General features: G+C 37.5%; 1 protein-coding gene and 1 long non-coding RNA gene across 4 annotated transcripts; one reads left to right on the forward strand and one right to left on the reverse strand.

The window, feature by feature from the left end:
* Window positions 1-5725: 5725 nt before the first annotated feature.
* Window positions 5726-7124, reverse strand: LOC131001473 (putative clathrin assembly protein At4g40080). Its single transcript, XM_057927864.1, has one exon. It carries the CDS (start codon window positions 6925-6927, stop codon window positions 5878-5880), a length of 1050 nt encoding a protein of 349 aa, XP_057783847.1. The 5' UTR covers window positions 6928-7124; the 3' UTR covers window positions 5726-5877.
* Window positions 7125-16334: 9210 nt separating this feature from the next.
* LOC131001474 (uncharacterized) lies at window positions 16335-19203 on the forward strand. 3 transcript variants are annotated; one of them, XR_009093946.1, is made up of 5 exons: window positions 16335-17251; window positions 17572-18187; window positions 18531-18616; window positions 18695-18775; window positions 18985-19203. It is a non-coding gene; the product is annotated as an uncharacterized LOC131001474 (long non-coding RNA). The 3 variants fall into 3 exon arrangements; XR_009093945.1 differs by lacking the exon at window positions 16335-17251 and having other exon boundaries at window positions 17258-18187; XR_009093947.1 differs by lacking the exon at window positions 16335-17251 and having other exon boundaries at window positions 17258-18187; window positions 18543-18616.
* The last annotated feature ends 2224 nt before the right edge of the window (window positions 19204-21427 follow it).

Raw genomic sequence — 21427 nt, forward strand, 5'->3', positions numbered from 1 at the left:
CACATGTTGTGATACCCAACTTTCATTGTTTTTCAAGATATGTCTTCAACTAACGTTTCATTATTTAAAAAAATAAATTTTAAAAAATATTTTTCTTTTTTAGACTTACAATACCACACAAAGGTGAGAAAATAATAACACGCAGGCGGAACCAAACTACCCACACAAAAATAAAAAAATTACCCTTACGCAAGTGCGATTGAACCCAAACTACCCACACAAAAATGAAAAAATTACCCTTACGTAAGTGGGATTGAACCCAAAACCTCTCAGAAATGAGAATCTTTAGTTACATCAATGTTGCCACTTAAGTTAGACCTCATCAACAATTTAAAAAAATATTTTAGTTATATTCTATCTTACAGAATTTGACAACGGATCGATTATTCACCTTGTCAACTTTTATAGATGGATTCTTAGGATTTTAGGATCTTTTTGCACATTAAATAATATGCATATTTTAGAGACGGCAACTCACTAATTCATAGTCGAATTCTTTAAAATGTGACGTGAATCTAACTTTTTTCCAAAGTTAAGAGTTTTTTTAAATAAAAATGTAAGGTATGACATGTATTAAAAAAAACGCTCAAATTAGAAACATAAACTAGCTATGATTAACTCTAATTATTATGCAAATTTGGTGGCAAAGTAAACGAAACTCTTCATTCATGGTTGCTTAAAGTAAGAATAATGACTGAATGGATCCAAACTCAAGCCTACAATATATATGTCATGTTATGAATTGAATACATAATATAAAGAATTTCCGCAATATCTCTTTAAAAAAAGAATTTCTACAACACAATAATCAAATTACTAGTACAAAAATTAAATTATATCCAAATAAATTAGAAAAATTAGCCCACGTTGGTGGGAATCAGACCAAAGACCTCTCATTACGAAAAGACTTTGATATTACTTTTATTTTTTGTTTTACTAGGTCCTTGTACACTTGTACTACTTTTTTTTTTTAATTACAAGAGGCTCTACACCACACAAAGATGGCAAAACTATCCGTATGCAGGTGGGACTACTACCCACACAAAAGTGGAAAAATTATCCGCACGCAAATGTAATTGAATCCAAGATCTCTCGCAAAGGAAAATTTTTGAGTGCCTCAACTTTATCACTTAAACTATGCCTCGTTGGCCACTTGTACTACTTTTTATTCATGTACATTCATATTTTATTTTATTAGTAGGTCCTTGTAATTGGAGTCTCTATCGTGATTTAAGTAGCTCAGGAAGCTGTAGAGTGTAGCCTCGAATAGGTTTTAGAGGCCCATCAACCTCATAGTTCCATCTTATTGGGCTATTTTTTGGATTACTGTATCTGAGTAAAACAAAATAACTTTGAGACCAACTAAGAGTACTATAAAGCCCATGAATTCTCCGACCAATACAATAACTACCAGTGCTAGAAAGCCCAATATTCTACGACCCAGAACATTGATTAGAATAATTGGGTGTGTAATCAAACCAAGCCGCTCGCGAACTATTCGGAGCTCGGCTCAAAAAAAGCTCGTTCAAGTTCGTTTAGAGAAGCTCGATAAATAAACAAACAAACCAAATTTGAGCTTAGTAGTATTCGGCTCGTTAGCTTGTGAACATGTACGTTAAGTGATTCAGCTTGAAAAATATAAATTATTAGTAGTATAATTTATATTTATTCACTAAAATTAATAATAATTGTATTAAATTACTAATTAATTTTATTTGTCATAAGAAAATAATTAATATATTTATTATTTTAAATAAAATAATTTATTTTTAAAATAAAATAATCAATATTTTGAATATAAATATAAATTTAGAAAGTTCGTATAGGCTCGATTAGGCTCGTGAGACTCAAATTAAGTATTCGGTAATTAAAGTTCGGGATTCGATTCGATACTAAACAAACCAAACTTGAGCGCACCACTATTCGGTTCGGTTCGGTTCCATTACACCCCTAAGAATAATACAGTAATTCTTTACAGGCAAAACCCTTAAGATTAGAAAAATATAAATACTGATTGTTTTATATTTTTGGATATCAATACAAATTAGAGCATTTTCATAATGTCACAATTTTTCGATTTTAAAACAAATTTATCCTTTCTAATTTTATGTTTTTTTGCACAAATTTAAAAGATGGAACCAAAATTTAAACATATATGATATATCCCAAACTTAAAATTAAATGGGGTCTCATAAAGCTCATAGTTTGGATTATATTCCATTACTGTTAATTTCATTGTGGGAAATCTAATGGGTCAAAACATACTTTTCTTCACTAAAGGTCATTTAGTCGAACACGCATTTATTAATTTCGTCTACAATTTCAATATCTTAACCGCATGGATCACATAATTGATTTCAACCCTTACACCTCAATCGTAGATTATTGGCATTAATTAGACTGCAAAGAAACGAATTGGAATTTATTTATTTATTTTTAAGAGAAATGGATTGGGATTAATATAACTATGAACAATCGGCGAACCTTTTCAAACTGCTGGCCAGTTCTAGTCATATTTGGTAAAATGAAGTTTAAAAAGACCTATAACCCGTGTTCACGTGAGATATTGCGATACACAGTGAACATCAAAATTAATCGATATATTTAAATAAATAAATATAAAATATATTTTCAAAATAAAATAAAATAATCACATTTATTACTAAATTTGAAAACGTAAATTTTCAATCTTGTATAAAATGTAATGATAATTATAATTATTAAATAAATTTAAATTATTTGATAATGAAAATTACCATTACATATTATTATTATAGAGTAATAGTATTACACGTCATAATAAATAAATAAATATTTTTCATACACAAACATAAATAAAAAGCTGTGAAATTTCAATAAAGAAAGAAAAATAAAATATTTTAAATTTAAATTGTTTTCACAACTTATTTAATCTTTTTGATAATTTTTATAATATTAAAGATCTTGTCATAAACTTAAGCTTAAGATGAATATTCAATATTTTTTCATGAATTAAATTTGATGATCCTTAGGAATAAATTAAAATAAAATAAAAATGATAAGATATAATAAAATTGGTGGAGAACAGAGATAGAGAGAGAGAGAGGAAAAAAAAGCTTATTTTTATATATTATTAGTAATGCTATCCCGTGCGATGCACGGGAGTCGTTATAGTTAAATAAAATAATAATAATAATAATAATAATAATAATAATAATAATAATAATAATAATAATAATAATAATAATAATAATAATAATAATAATAATAATAATAATAATAATTAGTTAAGTAATTATTTCTATATTTTATATGACCAAATTAAATTGAATAACTTATTTATTTCAAATATATTGAAGTATTATTTTATGTATTTTATACGACCAAATTCAATTGAAGAATCTATTTATTTCAAAAACATCTATACTTTTATTTAGGTTTGCAAATATTAAAATCTAATTATTACTACAATTTTTAGACTTTGAATTATGAAGTTTAATATAATTTTAATGTGAAAAACTATTTCAACTATAAAAAAATGTGGAAAACTATAGATTTGAAATACATATTATAAGTATTTATTTATCTAGATTTTCCCATGATTAAATTTAATAGAAAACCAATGTGGGAAAGATAGATGAGCGATGTATTCATGGGAGATTGAGCCTTTTATTTAGGTTATGAATTGATGAAGTTTAGTATAAATTCAATGTGGGATAGATGGAAACAAATGTAAAAATGTCATATAGTATATATAGAATTGAGAGAAACAAAGTACTATGATAAATAATAGTGGAGAGCTCTCCAATATATAGCTCTATATATAATAGATAGATAGATGGCATAGTAAATAATATGACTAACAAAATATAAAAATTCAAATTCAAATTTTATATTGAATATTGTACAATTGATGAAATTCATATCGAAATTATAAATTCATACCCGTAATCATTTGAAAACAAAAAATATATGTTTTACTATACGTTTTGATTTCAGACCCATTTATAGTAATACTCACCATACTCAATCTTGTTTAAACTTATAAAATATCTACATAATCAAATATAATCTGCTATTTTAATTGATTATTCATCTCAATCATAATTCGAACAATATAAAATAAATATTTAATATAAATGTATGAATAATAAAGGATTAAAAATGATGACAAATTCAAATAGAAATATCAATTGAAATGATACTACAAATTAACTCTTAAATGCATATGCTAAAAAGTTTAAATAAAATTTTCTATTCTATTTTTTTTTCAATTCTTTGATTTTTTGTCTAGAATTTATAAAAACTACAATTTCTAACACAAAGTATCTCAAACAAATATATTCTCTTGTGAAATCGAAGTTGAACTTTATTGTTCTTTTGTTTAAGTTATCTAAATGATTATGTCTATTAAAAGTTTGACGTGGGACCTAAATTTTTTGATGAATAAAAAAAAATTATGAATTTCATTGTGATGTAATTTCACCATTACTATTTTTGTAACTATTATTTTATTATATATATTTTAAATGTGTCATTTTTAGTATTAAATTTATATTTTACAGGAGTTTAATTTATTTTCTCATATTTTATGTTATGGATGATGAAAGTCATAGTTATGTGACAAACATACAATTTTAACTCACTTGGTGGATATAGAAATTTATATTTTGTAGTAATTCAAATTTTCTCACGATAAAGTTTAATATAATATCAATATGGAAATAATGAATGTATAATGTAGGAATGATGAATGACTTTTATTTAGATAATGAACTGCTAAAGTTTAATATGTTTTTAATGTGGGATAAAGGATTTAAGATAACAAAGAATAGTGAACGGAGAAGATGCCACCTAATTGAGGATGAATGTGGTGTATTCAATATCTAACCTATTATATAATAGATAGATGAATTAGATTACTTATCGGTTGAACATATATAGTTCAATTGATAGACTGCGTGATTTATAACTATAAAATTATGGATTCGATATCTATATTAAGCGCTGCATTTTCAATACTAGCTACATTGTATTGGTTCGGTTCGTCCAGTTTAGTATTAATTTTTTTTAATTATCAATTTTATAAAACATATATATCAAAATACTATATCTTATTTTATTTTTTTGTTCAGGTCCTTTATCTGCCACATTTAAAAGTATCATTTGTATAAAAGTGTCATTTGCATATATTAAAATGAAAATAAATTAAGAAAACTGATGAAATTAAAAATTCGTATTAAAATTTGAAATTGTATCAATTCATAATATAAAAGATTCAGAGTAAGTAAATCTTGTAGTATTAATTTTCTATATTTTTTTATAAATTAAACTGAAATAAAAACTGTTAAATTGTTTGATCAGACATCTACGGCTACCGACAACATTAATTAATATGGCGATGCACCCCCAAAACAAGTTCTATCCTTTCATCAACATTGCAATAAATAATCACAACTTTACTTGAAAGGGATTGGATACCTACATACTCTGCCCTATGATATTGTTTTAAGAGGGAAAAAATAAAAGTAAAACAAGAGAACATCGTTGCTAGTAGATATATAATTTGATAATTGACTGTGATCGGGTTGACAAATTTTCTAGGCAACATAATTTTTTTTGCAAAATATATATTTTCATATCTATGGCTCTAAGCCTACAAATAATTTAAAATCTTGAAAATTTGCACGAAGGAGAAATTAACAACACCTGTGTTGCAATTATTATTCTAAAATTGAGATATATGTATAGAAACTGATGTCATATTAATTATATACACCCAAAAAACTAAAAAATACTTTTACTCACATATCAAACATTGGAAAATCACTCAATCTATACCAATAGTCTAATCCTACTCTCATCAACAAAAAGGAGAGAAGAAATAAGTAAAAATATTCAAATTGATTTATCCAAAGCCCAAAAACTAGGAACAATGTTTACGCTGAACCTCCCTGATTGAAAGTTTAGAGAGTCAGTGCCCTTGAAAACTCGGTGTTCAAACCGAGCCGACTCACTCCCAGTCTCCCGAGTTCGCCAAGTCAGCAATTTCCCACCTTCTCTATTGAGCATCCCAATTCGATCCTTCAATTCTTGAACCAAGCCCCACATCATCTCAATCGAAGGCTTATTCACCGCATACAAAACCGATAATCTCTCTCTACACTCCTGCAACCTCTTCAATGCACAGGCGAGCTCCACTGAGTCGCCGAAACTGAGCGAGTCGAGTCGCTCGCTCAACTCGGTGAGTCGCAGCAAGAGCTCGTTAACCGACGAAAGGTAGTCGTTGATAAACAAAGACGTTATCTCCTTGACAATCTCGCCGCCCTCCGCCGCAAGATTGTCGGGAGCTCTGCAGATTTCCTCGATGAGCACGATGAGAGAGTCGAGCTCCTTGATCAAATCGAGGTTCAGAAAAGACGAAATTCTTCCTTGTTGATTCTCCTTGAAAGAGGATGAGCTGCAGAGGAAGTACCCTAAAACCCTAGATGTGGAGAGTAGGGTTTCGAGGAAGCGGGCGTACCATCGCACCCATGAGGAGAGGTGCCAGGCGGCGGGGCTGCCGGCGTCGCGGAAGTCCGAGAGGTTCAGGTGGTTGCGGCCGCCGGCGGCGGGGAAGACGGAGAGCTGGTCCTGGAGGATGAAGGGGCCGCGGCGGAGGATGTGGTGGATCACCAGGAGGCATTTCAGGGCCACCACGGAGTTGCCGGTGCGGCGGAGGCGGTGCATGAGGGCGGCGATGATGGGGGAGGCGGCGGAGCGGGAGGCCTCGCCGGAGAGGAGGAGGGCGGAGACGTGGCGGTCATCCGGGGCGGCGGGAGGGGAGTGGGAGGTGGCGCGGAGGACGGCCAGCCGGATGGGGGCGGCGTTGAGGAGAGCGGCTTTAGAGAGAGAAGCTTTGTCCTTGATCATGCCTACGACCTCTCTCAAACTCATCATTCTTCCCATTGTTTACACAAATTTGAAGCGTGGGGGAAAATGATGATGATGATATATAATAATTTTATTTTTTTAATGTTGTTAATTATGTATATATAGGTGATTATGTTGAATGAGTCTAAGAACTTCCCTTCCAATTTTATAAATAAGTATGATTGGTTTGCTTTTGTTATTGTTGATTAATGGCGCACTAGTGGGCATTTTATGTTTCGCTGATATTTTCATGTGGCGTAAGCTTTATTGGTATGCATAATCATGTACTATGCAGATAATATATATTTACATAATTTATTTATTGGAATGGAGGATCCAGGTATTAGATGAATATCTAAATAGATCGATATAGCACCCTAAATTATGCTAACTGTAATCAGTTGGTTTTTATTATTTCCTACAATGTCAAAAAAAATTATATAGCTTGTGTTTAATTCCATTGGATGGAACTTTTATCCGATTATCTATTTTGACAAAGAGCTATAAATTTGACGTGCAATTAAAAGAAGGGAAAACATAAACTTACCTTAATTAAATGACGATTTTATATAAAGAAAATAAAAGGAAAAACTAAAAAAAACCTTGAAAGCACAGAAGGAGCAGACTAAGGGCCGAGCCTCATTAAAACCTTTTCACGGAAAACCCAGTGGGAAAAACCGTGAAAAGGAAAAAGAGTACTCGTCTAAACACAAGACGAAAGTAAGGAAGAGCGGAAGGATCAACGAAAAAATCATCTGAATCCCCTAAAGAAAACGTCCCCGATAAACAGAGACAAAAACCAACGGAGTCCGACCAGTAGCGTCCCCGAGCCGAGCGCACCCAAACCCGGAAGGACTCTACCGACACTCCATCCCTCACCAAACCAGGGCAGCACAAGCTCAACTCCATCCACCGCCTCAAAACCCACGCCTCCATCAGCGCAAGAATCAACTGAGCATCAATAGCACCCATCTTAATCCAAACGCCTGCCAAGTGTTCGAAGAAAGACCCAAATCAAGATCTCCCCATACACACGCCAACAAAACCAAGAAAAAGCCGAACCAAACAACCACCCATCAGCCCCAACTACCGTTTCTGACGCAGATGGCTATGCGAAGCCATGTCAAGGCGAACCGCAGCCCTAATCTCCTCAATCTCGTGCGGCCACCACCCTTCTGAACGTTGTTGGTTAGCCATTAAATCTGCCGCCTTGTTTCCTTCTCTAAAGATGTGAGAGACCTGCAGCGAGAAAGCATCTAACATCTTTAAAATCCTATTCCACGTCGCCTTAAAACGCCAAGGCACATTCAAAGAACGAGAATTAAGAATGGATATCACGTAGTTGGAATCGGATTCAATCCAAAGCTTGTGCCAACCACGATTGTGAGCAATTTGAATCGCCGAGATAACAGCCAGGAGTTCCGCTTCAAAGGCAAAACCCGAGCCACCTTTGAAGTGAAAACAACCACGCACCACATTCCAGTTATCTCTAAACACCCCACCTGCAGCAATAGTACCTGGAGCTCCCATCGCCGAGCCATCAGTATTCACTTTGATCCATGGCGCCACCGGTGGCCACCAATGCACCTCCACAAACTCCGGAGGAGGAGCACTCCTTGTAGTAACACCCACTGCCCTGAGAATCAGATAATCCGACCAAGAATTCCACATGTAGCCTAATTTAGCAAAGTTATCATCAATCTCTTTGAAAGCAACTTTCACCGTGTGGATGACACGGCTTGCTTCGAACTTTTGATTATCAAAGATACAATTGTTTCTCTGCATCCATATGGCCCAGATGACCGTGATGATACCCGCTTTCCAGAAATTACCGGTGAGGGGACTAAGTTTATACTGCCAAGCTGCCACCAAAAAGCTATGAATATCATTCTCTTGCAACCCTTTCGTGAAATTAAACCACCCAAGAAACGTAGCCCAAATATTCTTCACACGCTCACAGTTCCAGAAAAGGTGATCTTGAGACTCACTTCCTTTTAAGCAAATAAAACAGACATTAGGCGTGATCATACCGTAGCGGATAAGGCGATCATAAGTTGGCATTCTATTATGAAGAAGACGCCAACATATCAAAGAACGTCGAATTGGAATAAAAGATTCCCAAAGCCAAGAACCCCAAGACACCTTCGGAAAATGATGACAATGCTTGTTGAAGGCCAGCGCAGTAGTGACATTCCCTTGCAACGAGGGTTTCCAGAAACGCACATCTCCCTCAGTACCAAGAGGAGTGAGTAAGATATCACACACTATCTCAGGAAAAGCATTAACAAAGGCTTGCGTGAAATGCCAGACCCCATCGTAGAAATAATCAGCCACCGATTGAGAAAGAAACGTAAGCATGAAATGCGGGATTCCGCATTTATTCATGAGATTATACCCAAGCCAGTCGTCATACCAGAACGAAGTATAAGCGCCGTCACCAATATACGAGTACGAATCCGCAACCAAACCATCAATTTCCTCACGTAAGCTCATCCAGATAGAAGAAGCAGCCACCAGAGATTTACTACGCCCAAAGCGATCGAGATATCTATCTCTAATCAAATCATATCCGAACTCACGCCCACCAACCACCTTCCACGCCATTTTCATGAGATAGCTCTTGTTCATGGACTCGAACGACCTTACCCCGAGACCGCCCTCCTCCTTAATCGAGCAGACCCTCTTCCAACTCACAGAACAGGATGGCGTCTGCTTGATGTTGCCAGTCCATAGGAAATTACGGCAGCACGCATCGAGCTCCTTAATAAGAGCAGTCGGCCATCTATAAACCATCATGGAGTGCGTCAGGGAGCTTTGGATAACCGACCTGATCAGGCAAATCCTCCCAGCCATCGACAAATGTAATCCCTTCCATCTCGCGAACTTGTTGATCACACGATCATGTATCGGTCGAAGATAGGAGGCATGCACACGACCCTTAAAGATAGGAACCCCAAGGTAAGTAATCGGAAAGTTGCCCTGAGAAAATCTCAAAATGCTCCGTATAGCCCTGCACGTCTGAGAAGGAACTTTACTAGTAAAAAAAATTTGCGACTTATCCGGGCTCACAATTTGATCAGAAATTTGACCATAATATTCCAGAATTTTCTGAATGGTATGAGCGTTCGTGACCGTGGCGTGACAGAAAACCAGAATATCATCCGCATATAAAAGATGAGTGGGAAAATTAATTCCCTGTCTCATTTGCATCGGGGTAAGGGTGCCCGCGCTAACACAATTTGCAAAGAGCCTACCAAGGACATCCTCGGCGATTCCAAAAAGAATCGGAGAAAGAGGATCGCCCTGACGAACACCCCTTGAACACGCAAAATAACCTTTAAGCTGACCATTGTACAGAATAGAAATCCTAGCCGAATGAAGCAGAATTTCAATCCAACTAATGAACTTTGAATCATAGCCAGCAACACGAAGAACGTTAAGCAGGAAATCCCAGCTAAGAGTATCAAAGGCTTTTTTGATGTCAATCTTGCAAGCCATGTTTTGACCACGGCTCGTACGATGCATACAGTTCACGCCTTCCGACCCAATCAGAATACAATCGTGAATTGAACGGCCGCTAATAAAACCAAACTGATGACGGGAAACATAAACAGCAGCAACCTGGCTCAGTCTAGACGCCAACACCTTAGTAATAATCTTGTAAAGAAAGTTGGACAGAACAATCGGTCTCAGATCCGAGACCGAATTGACGACATCTTTCTTAGGTATCAACACCAAGGTATTAGAATTGCAGCCTTGAGGAAGATAAGAATTCCGGAAAAAGGCTTGAACAGCACACCAAATATCCACTTTAATAATCGACCAACAATGCTGAAAGAACTTACCCGAGAAACCATCTGGGCCCGGCGAGCTGTTCGGCTTCATCTGAAAAACCGCAGCAGAAATTTCCTCTTCATCCGGTAAACGAATGAGCAAATTATTATAACGATCTTCGACCATTTCCTCAATAACCGCCTCTACCGCCGCAATATCAGTATTAGCTTGACTGCTAGTCGAAAACAAAGAAGAGAAGAAATCCACGATATGATCCCCAATAACCTTCTGATCGTAATTCATATCTCCATTGATCTCCATGTGAGAAACGATGTGAGGTTTACGACGAAACCTAAGCATCGCATGAAAGAATTTCGTGTTCCTGTCTCCATCTTGAAGCCAAGACACCCGACTTTTTTGCTGTAAAAGCGAGCTCTGCCTGGAAAGCACAACGTTGATCTTAGCTTGGGCTTCAACTTCTTTATCAAAGAGATCCTCCGTGTAACCATCCTTGGCAATCTGATTTTGAATCTCCAAAAGCTCTTGTTGAGTATTCATGATACAAGAATCAACATTTCCAAAAACATTCCGATTCCACGCGCGAAGAACCTGCCGAAGACGCTTTAATTTATGCATAACTTTAAAAATCGGGCAGCCAATCTCGGTATCCATCTGCCAGGACCCTTCCACTGTATGGAGAAAATCCGGATGTAAGGTCCACATGTTAAGGAACTTAAAGAAACGATGGCGAGGAGGAACATCCACCATGCAATGAAGAACAAGCGGAGAATGATCCGAGGTAATACGTGGCAGAGCTTGAACAAAAACCGAACTCCAGAGATTTGCAAAAGAATCAGCATAAATCGCTCTATCCAGACGAGACTCCACATGGGTAGGCATAAATCTACGACCAGACCACGTGTACTGCAGACCAACCGTAGGCGCCTCAATGAAACCGGTGGCTTCAATGAAATCACAGAACTCCGCACAAGCAGTAGAGTTAGGCATACAGTCACTACTTCTTTCATGGGCGCCTTTCACCGCATTAAAATCGCCAATAAAGACAACATTACCATCAATATGATCCAGAAGATCCAACCACAAGCGCCGTCTGCCAGCATACGTGTTAACGCCATGCACCACCGCGATTTTAAAATTCCACGTCGACCATCTGCAGTTCATGATAACCACCTGCTCGGAGGAGAAAATGACATCATGAGTAACAGAAGGATGAGAAAAAACCCAAATATTCGAACTCATGTTGTTTCTTGAATTTTGAAAACAAGGAATAAGATTCAGAGAACGCCAAAATCTAGAGTAAGTCTTCTTGAGATTCGTCTTAGGCTCAATAATCCCAACAATAACAGGGGAGAAGGAGTCGCAATGCTCCTTTAAAACTCGTTTGGACTCGTCCGTAAGGCCCCGGACATTCCATACGAGGACATTCATCATAAAGACTGAGAATTCATGTTCGGGTTTTCACCCGATTCCACTTCAGCTGCCCAACTCTTGGCTGCCATATTATTCAGGGTTGTATCATTCTTCGAGCTCCCAGACGTAATAATGAAATCTCTAGGTTTATCTCCTGCTTCCCAAGCTTTGTAAAGTTTATTTTTGATGAAATCTTCAGCCTGTTGATTAGGTTGCTGGTGAGGTTGTTGCTCCACCGACTTCCGGAGACGACTCTTGATACTATCTTCCCCACGAATAATCGGATTCTTTGCCGCTAAATCTTTCGGCGGTCTCCCCCTTTTTTTCACCTGCGCCTCCGCCTCACAATTCCTGAAAGTTTCCACTATCCGCTGAGCTTTGATAGCGCTTTCCATCATCCTTTCCTATTTCTCACAATTTTTATCCCGATTGACCGAACTTTCGTAAATGACGATCTGTTGTGAATCTGCTTCAGCCCGTGTCTTGCCATCATCCGACTGCCCATCAGACTCCTCTCCCGAATCTATCTCTTCCGTAACCGGCACAGTGATCGCCTGTAAGATATCCGGACCCGACGTCAATCTATCTCCATTGACATCCTCAAAATCAACATTCCGATCAGTTAAAGCAAACGACTGATTGTGGTTCTTTGTTTCCCACGGTGTCTGAATCTGCTCTTCTTCAACAGCAACCTGTTCCAAAACCCCCAACTGATTTAGAATCTGCTCTTCTTCGACAGCCACCTGTTCCAAAACCCCAAACTGATTTTCAGTGATAATTTGCGGTCTGTGAGGTTGGGCAGTCCTATTCTGGTCCCAAGATTTTGGCTTCCAGTTAGGTGCCCTAACCTCCTTGGCAGCTCCCTTATTAATTATTTCCTTGTCTTTACCCAGCGACATATCTTTGGCCTTCCCATTCCTGCTGTCCTCGCTGGATTTGTTCTTCATTTTATTGCAGTTATCAATAGAATGTCCAGTGATCTTACACTTAGAGCAGAAGGCCGGGAGTTGTTCGAATTCAAATTCGACGTGAAAGGAACGTTCTTCCCCGTCAACCAGCAAAGCCTCCGGAAGAGGACGCGAGAGATCAATTTCCAACAAAATTCGAGCATAATGTCCAGCAGCACCACGTGCAGAAGCTCCATCAACTTTAATAGGCGATCCCATCGCCCTTCCAATACCCGTAATAACATCCAGAGTCCAAAATTCTAAGGGCAAATAATAAATGCGCATCCAAACTTCACAAAGTGAGGAAATTTCTTTATAGGGGTCGAAGAATCTTACCCATTCGCGTAACCGCATGGTTCCGAAAGGTAACTCCCAAGAAGTGCTTTTCTGAACAAACGCCTTGTCTTCAGCGGTATTAAATTTAATAGTGTAGAAGCTCTTTCCCATGGGGATGATTTGCCAATCCTTGTCAATATTCCAAGCCACCTGAAGATCACGTTTAAGATCAGTGAGAAGACGCGGCTTCTCTCCTTTCCTCAGTAGAAGACGACCAATTAAAGCATGCTCAAATTGATTTATTTTGGGCAGCAGATGCTCTTTTGGGACCCTAAGCGTGGGTATTTCACCAGAGAAATCCGGTTGCAGTGAAGTGAATCGATGAACAAGCACATCCGGCGTACGTTCAATTTGTCGGGGTCTCCTCAGAAGTGAAGCAAAAGAAGTGGTGCTCGGCCGGTGAAACTCCGTCGCCGAGGCCTTCTTAGTATTGTCTCCCTTGATCAAATCCGAAACGTTAGTATTGGATGTAGTGATTTTATGATCCTGTGAATTTCCAGAAGTTCTACCAGCAAAAGACGTCGGCGTAGATTCCTCAGCCACACCCTTTGAAGATTCAACATCAAATTTCTCTTTGTCGTGACATTCTCCATGGCTATGACGTTGAGTAGAGAAATTATTGGAAACTTGCGGCAGATTCAGCCCTGCCTTATCAACCATTATCGGCTGTTGTTGGTTGATTTGTATCGTTGGCGTCGGTGGATTGATCGGCGACGTTGGCGGCATCGGTTGGTGGACGTTCGACGGCGTGCCGGCAATCTCAGCAAAGAACTGCATATTCCTTAAGCATAGAGAGGCTAACGCCGGGTGGCTGTGGTAACAGTCCGGTCGCCGTTGATTGGGAATCGGAGGTGAAATCCGATAGTCAACTTACACCCGCTGCAGATCACCTGCTGCAGATCGGCTATGTAGCCGGAGCCGGAGGATAGTCGCCTGCTGCAGATCGGCTGATGGTGCCTGCAACCGCCGTGCAGCAGCAACAACAACTTATGGTGGAGGTTTCGACAGATCGCCGGGAGTGATGCTCTGCCGTTCCTCGCCCACTCCGGAGCAGCAGCAACGGCAGCTACTCTCTCCGATCTCAGGCAGCAGCCGCAACGTCCGTGAGGGACGGATCGCGCCGGACCTTCGCCGGTCTTCGACGGTGACGGCAGCACGTGAAGAGATAGGTGTGAAAATACTCTCTCTTAAAGTCGCCTTTTCGCCTCAATAGCAGCGTGAAGTCAAAGTTCAAACAGTACGCATCTGCTTTTTTCGTTGGTGTTTCGTTGGTGAACAGTACGCAGCAGCGTGCTCTCCAATCTCGAAGATGCTCGGAGGTTGATGCTGCGTGCTGGCCGGAGGGTGCTGCTGCTTGCTGTCCGGAGGCTGCTGGTGCGTGATGGACGGAGACTGCTGCTGCTTGCTCCGAGGCTCAAAGCTGCGGCGGCGCGAGGTCTCCGGAACAGGAAGCGAGACAGGCGGCAAAGAGAGCAGGGACGTGGTCGGCGACGGGCGGCTGGCTCGCGACGCCGGCGAGCGGCAGCCCGGTGGGAGGGATATCCGGCGTGATATCCGGCGTGATATCCTCCTTTTTTGACTTCTCCAGTTAATCTCCGCTCGGAAAACATAAACTTACCTAATATGCATATATATAATATTTTTTAATTTTGAATTAATTATTAATTATATAATTTGATGACTAATTTGTCTCTATTACATATTTTTGGATTGTCAGGATTTTAGGATTCTATTCCATTTAGACATTGTAATCTTAGGAAATAAGTAGGGCCGTAAACGAGTCAAGCTATTCATGAGCTATTCGACGTTTGACTAGATAAAAGCTCGATCGATAATTTAATGAGCAGCTCGTTTAGCTAAACGAGTCAAATTTGAGCATGATGATACTCGACTCGTTTGCTCGTGAGCAAGCTCGTTAAGTGATTTATCTTAAAAATATAAGATTATTAATTAAATGTCTTATATTTCATGTGATAAATATAATTTTGACTTATCGGGCTGGACTAACAAAATTCAAATAGCCTTGTTATCGATCCAAGTTGGTTCAAATTTTTTCGGGCTAGACAGACCGGGTTGCTTGGCTTACTGAGCCAACCTAGAGTGTTGATTGGGTATGAGTCATGTTGACAGATTTTGTCCACTACAATGCACGACTTATTTTTATTGTAGAAATAAATAACTATTGATAATTTATGGATGTGAATGTTTGCATTATGAAAATTAGGTTTAATTTGTAAATATTCAATAAAGCATAATGGAATAACAAAGAACAAGGAAACATAATTTTAAATGTGCAAAGCTGCTACAAAAAATTGTGGAAGGTTAATTTGAATTTATATGAAAAGAAGATATTAATTATTGACAGAATATTCTATAAATAATTACCAATATATATTTTCCTTAATTATCAGTGAGGGTAATTAAGTAAAATGCTAATTACATTAAAATATACTCCCTCCGTCCCGTTAATAATGGCACGTTTCTTTTCGGCACAGAAATTAAGGAGAAGCAAGTTAAGTGAATAACGAGTGTGGTGTTTGTGATTAAGGAATTATTAATTGTTTCTAAAAATTTCAGCAGCAAGACCCACTACTACAAAAATGCACATACATAACACTTCATACATAACGGTTTTTTTCAAAAACCGTTATGTATGAGCGCATTTTTTGAAAAGATAACGGTTTTGACAAAAAACCGTTATCTATGTACTGTTGCCCATGGAAATAGATAACGGTTTAAGTTAATCCGTTATGTTTATGCGTTATCTATTAGTTTCATACATAACGGTACTAGAAAACCGTTAAGCCGACCGTTATCTATGAGCATATTTTACAACGATTTATAAAACCGTTATGTATCAGCACTTTGAAAACTGTTATGTATAATTTTTTTTAATTTTTTTAATTCTTTTTTAAATTTTTTTAAAACTTATATTATATTATATCATTTGAAACTCATTTTTCTCTCAAATCCCTCCCAATCGAGCTCTCCTAAAAATTTATACAAAGAAATTTCTCTCCCCCTTCTCTTTCAAGCTGAGCGGACCAGCTAGGGCTCCGCCGCCGCCGCCGCCGAAGTTCCGGCGAGGAGAGCCGGCCTCGTCCGCCTTATCTCTCTTTCTTTTGACTCAATTCGGGCATTCACAAACTCACACCACCGCCCGACTTCTCAATCTCCGGCGAACTGCAGTGAGAAGCCGCCGCCACTCTCCCTCAAAATCTCACCTAACCACCGCCTCAATTTGAAAAGGTTCCAGCCGCCACCACCGCCTGTATCTCAAGCGGCGGCGCCACTCTCTCCTCCAAACCCTAGATCCCTAATTCCTCTGTCTGAAACCCTAGGGCCCCAGATCTAGACTCCACCCTCTCCGACCTCCGGCATCAATAACAGCTCCTCACCGCCGTGCCTGGACTTCCTCGATCCCGAGTCAGACGGCGGCTAAGCGTCACCGCCGATACTCTCTTTAATTTTTGTGAAGCAGGATTATTATGTGAATATGGGTTACACGATTTAGACTATCCGACAGGAGTTTCCAGAGCTTTTCTACCGAGAGCTAAGCTTTTATACACGCCATTTTTTGCTCGTTGATGCGTTTTTTAGCTTTCAAGTTTAATTTAATTATTCGTTTAGTTTTGGGGATCATAGTGAAGAAATTAACAAGCCTACTTTGAGTAAATCAAGTACTTGGGACTGGTTCACTGAATTAATACGAATTGTTTGATATGGTATTTGTATTAACATGTGATCGAGTTGTGTTCTGTTTCTTGATTTTGGGTTCAGTAATTTCTTAACTTATTTCTTTTTCTTGCAAAAATTAGGACCTCCAAAACTAGAGAATGAAGCTGGACACTCAGTTTAAGGTTTACCGTGATGTAAGTATTAGTAGTTCTTTTAGAGATAATGTATGATCTTGATGAGTTGCTAACTTGCTATGTCTTTGTAGTTTGTAGTCTATCCTTCTAGTTTAGTTATGGACCTTATGGTCTTATAGTCTTGAAGATTGTATATGCTGTTTCTATTCCTTGTAGGGGTAGGTCAATTCTTGTAACTTGAAATAGAATTTGGCAGTTTGAATGAAGTTGCTGGCATCATTATGCTACATGCGTTTTGATGATGTCAAGAATGAGTTTTTATCTTATTGATACTTGAATTTTCCATGTGATCCAATAAGCCACTTCCTTTATTCCTACAGGAGCTCTCAGAGCTCAAGAAGTAGCTAAATACTGAAGTTGATCAGCTCCGAACAGTTAGTGGCCCTTCTATTCTTCATACTTATACCTTACATCCTTGATAATAGCACTTTAGGTAAAGACTTTGAAATGAGGTTCCAGTTCTGAAGAGCGATTTTGTCGTGTTATTTCTGATTTTGAAGCGATTAAGGTTTTAATTTGAGAAAATTGAATAACTGGATAAGTGGTTGATTGTGAAGTTCAATTAGCTGATAAGTAGCTAATGTAAATTAAGTGAATTTCAATTAGCTTATTTTCTTGCTGCATTGTTCGACTTGAATATGTAGCTGGTGTATTTGTTGAATTGAGATGTGATTGATACATACGACTAAGATTATGCTAATTGTTTGCTTTTCTTTCTTGTTAGATTATGTGGCTACAAAGGTTGTTGAACGTGATATGTCTTTAGCAATCAAAATGATGCTTAGTTTTTTGGCAAAATTTGAATTTTTTGAACTGCTGCATTTGGTTTGATGCCAATTTAAGGAACTGATTAAACTGTTTAGTTAATTTCAGAATAGGGCATTGGAGATATCATCTGATTTAAAGTGAAGTAGGGAACATCCATATTTCTTGTTGGTGAGAATATTTATAACAAACTTGTGCATCTCTACATATTTAGAACTTTGTTTGTTAGGTTTAAATTATATAACGAACTTTGTTTATTGGAATGTACGTAGCACTTGGATTGTATGACTACGTTGTGGGGAGTGTCAAGTGGCTAATATTGATATCATTTGATCTCATCAGCTCTCTTTCTCTTTCTCTAGTTTTGAGAAGTGCACAAGTCACCATGAGAGATAGGCAACATATTATGACTTTCAACGGAGCTTGTGCACTTCTTTTGTTGCTTAATTTATGCACAAGTCACCTCAAGCTCCATTTCTTATAATGCTCTCTATTTGCTTTATCAACAATTTAGATTTTTGGGCAGGAAAGTGAAGGCGGATTTCTGAAATTGAAGAAAACAAGTGAATGGCTGTTGGGAGACGTTGACTCAGCACCAAGGTATGCGTCAGAATAGAAGCTTGATTGTTTCATGTAGTGGGTCTGCATTTCTAATGTACTGTACCATGGTTTCTTAAGGTTCTTGCTGTTACGGTCAAATTTATTCTAAAAGATGTTGAGTAGAGAAACACATCATTTAATCTGAGGCTGTTACTTCAGGTATGGATTTTCATCTAGTAGTTAATGCATATATGTGTAGGTAGCCGGTTTTTTTTTTGTATAATGTTTAATCATGTTCAGAAGCATGTTTAGTCACGTTTATCTGATTAAGTTTGATTACTGTTATTACTTTAATATGCTTTTTAAGTGTTTATCATGATGCTCTACATTGTGATTCGTGGTTGGCTCTTTGTATGATTTTGTGGCAGGTTTGTGGTGGATTAAATGAGCCGTACGTTGAGCTGAAGAGTCTTGTGAATTAACAAGAAAAGTTGTACCGGATGGCTAGCTAGTTGCATATTTAATATGTTTAGTATTTTTGTAAGGAATAATAGTATAGATAAAGCAGTTGTTGAATTTTGACTATATTCAAATCTTGTATGAATTCTTTTTTATGATAATAATATAAAATTAAATATTTTGGATGATATATAATATTATTATTGTTGGTTTTATCATTTATACCGTTATGTATAAATTAATAGATAACGGAGAAATAGAAATCTAATTACGGTAAAAAACGTTATACATAACGGATTACCAAACGTTATTAATATCAAAAAACCGTTATGTATAGGTGTGTACATAACAGTGAATATTAAACTTTCATGACGGTTTGAAACGTTATGTATAATACTATAGATAACGGATATAATCCGTTACGTATATATAAACAATCGTTATGTATAATAGAATAGATAACGGATATAATACTATAGATAACGGATATAATCCGTTATGTATAATAGAATAGATAACGCTTAAATCTCCGTTATGTATGAAATCCACATACATTACACCATTATATATTACGGATGTTTTCGCACATAGATAACGGATAAAATCCGTTATCTATGAGCGAATCTGGCGTAGTGACCACAACAAGATTGCAGCAAGACCACAGCAAGATCACAGCCAAAAATTTCAAAAAATCTGAAACAAGATTTAGTAACATTTTCGACTTTTCTTTCTTCTGCAACAAGATCACAGCAAGATAATTTGAAAAATTCAAATTACTCAAAACTAAAAATTCCAACAATTTCTATAACCAAAAATCAACAAATTCCAAAACTAAAAATCGAAATTCAAGAACCATATTCACTAGCTGCTATCCATCCGGCATGATGAGGGAGTGAAAGAGAGAGAGAGGCAGGGGAGCGGCTATCGTCACCTGAAATCGAGTGGGAACATTGGGGATCTAGGGCTCGGTTCTTCTACAGAGAGGGGTGTGAAGTCTGTGAAGTCGCTGGAGTCTGTGGAGCACTCCGCCGTCGCCGCTGCTACGAGCGCTAGGAGGTGGTGAAGTCGATGTGCGCTAGGAGATAGATCTGAGACGGACATGGAGGCAGAGTGAGCGAAGAAGAAAGAGGGAGCAGAGGCGGCGGCGGCGGCGGACGGTGCTGCATGCGCCGCCCCGGCTCGCAGCGACCGCCGCAGACAAGAGATAAACGGAGATCGAGAGGGAGAGCAGAGAGAGGGCAGGGAGAAATAGATCTCGAAAGAGAGAGAAAGAATGGGGTTACCTGAAACAGGGTGGAGGCGGCGGAGGAGGTTGGGTGGACGCGGAGTCGCCGCGCCGTCGCCGTGGAGGAGGGTGAGGCGGCGAGGGTGAGAAAGTGAGAGTAATCGAGAGAGAGAGAGAGAGGTAGAGTGAGGGTAGGTTTGAAAGTTGTTTTAATTAGGCTTTTAATTAGGTTTTAATTAACATTAATCACTCCCTTATTTTTTCCAAAAAAGGAAACGTGCCATCAATAACGGGACAACCCAAAAAGGAAAACGTGCCATTATTAACGGGACGGAGGGAGTAATAATTATAGATTTTTTTAACCATATTATAAAATTGACATAATTACCCCAATTACGTATATACATATTATGTTAATTTATCACCATCTTTCTATGACATCTTGCTAAAAAAAAAAATCTCTCTTCCCCTTCAAAAAAAAAAAAGGTAAAACTGATATGTTAATTGATTAAATATTGTATGGAGTTGGGTTTCAATCTCAATTCTCAACATTGAAACTAACAACTACTTCTCAAAAACGTGATTGAAAAGGTGAAAATGAGGAGACTTGTTGAAGAAACACTAAAGAACACACTTAAATGTCGTTTTTCTATTACTGAGAACTCAAATTGCAAGAGAGTTTTGGTAAAAAAAAAATATAAGGACACGTGAGTTTACAAATAAATTGAAGCGCTATTTATTGATATTATTACAAGGCCAAAGGTAAAACATTCTTTTCCGCTCTGCACACATAAGGGCATTTTCATCATTTCATGTCTGACCGTCTTTGTGAGATGATGATGTGGCCTGACACCGACATATGGAGATCTTTTATAATTGTGCGTAATTAATTATTTCCTCCATCCTATTGATAATGACCCATTATGGTTTGACACGATTGTTAAGAAGTGTGAATAAAGAATAAAAGTGATAAAAAAAAAAGTAGTGGAGTCCACAACTTTTTGTGAGAAGAGATGGTTTCCAATTTTTGAACATGCCATTATTAGTGGAACAAATAAAAAAGAACAGAGATGTTTCCTAATTTAATAACATGTTTCACTATTCTAAATATAGAATGATTATTATTTTAGAAAGAACAAATTATGGAAAGAATTTTAACAATGAAAACTTATAACCTAGATTTTTAG

Source organism: Salvia miltiorrhiza, chromosome 8, assembly GCF_028751815.1.
Source record: "Salvia miltiorrhiza cultivar Shanhuang (shh) chromosome 8, IMPLAD_Smil_shh, whole genome shotgun sequence".
Taxonomy (NCBI): Eukaryota; Viridiplantae; Streptophyta; class Magnoliopsida; order Lamiales; family Lamiaceae; genus Salvia; species Salvia miltiorrhiza.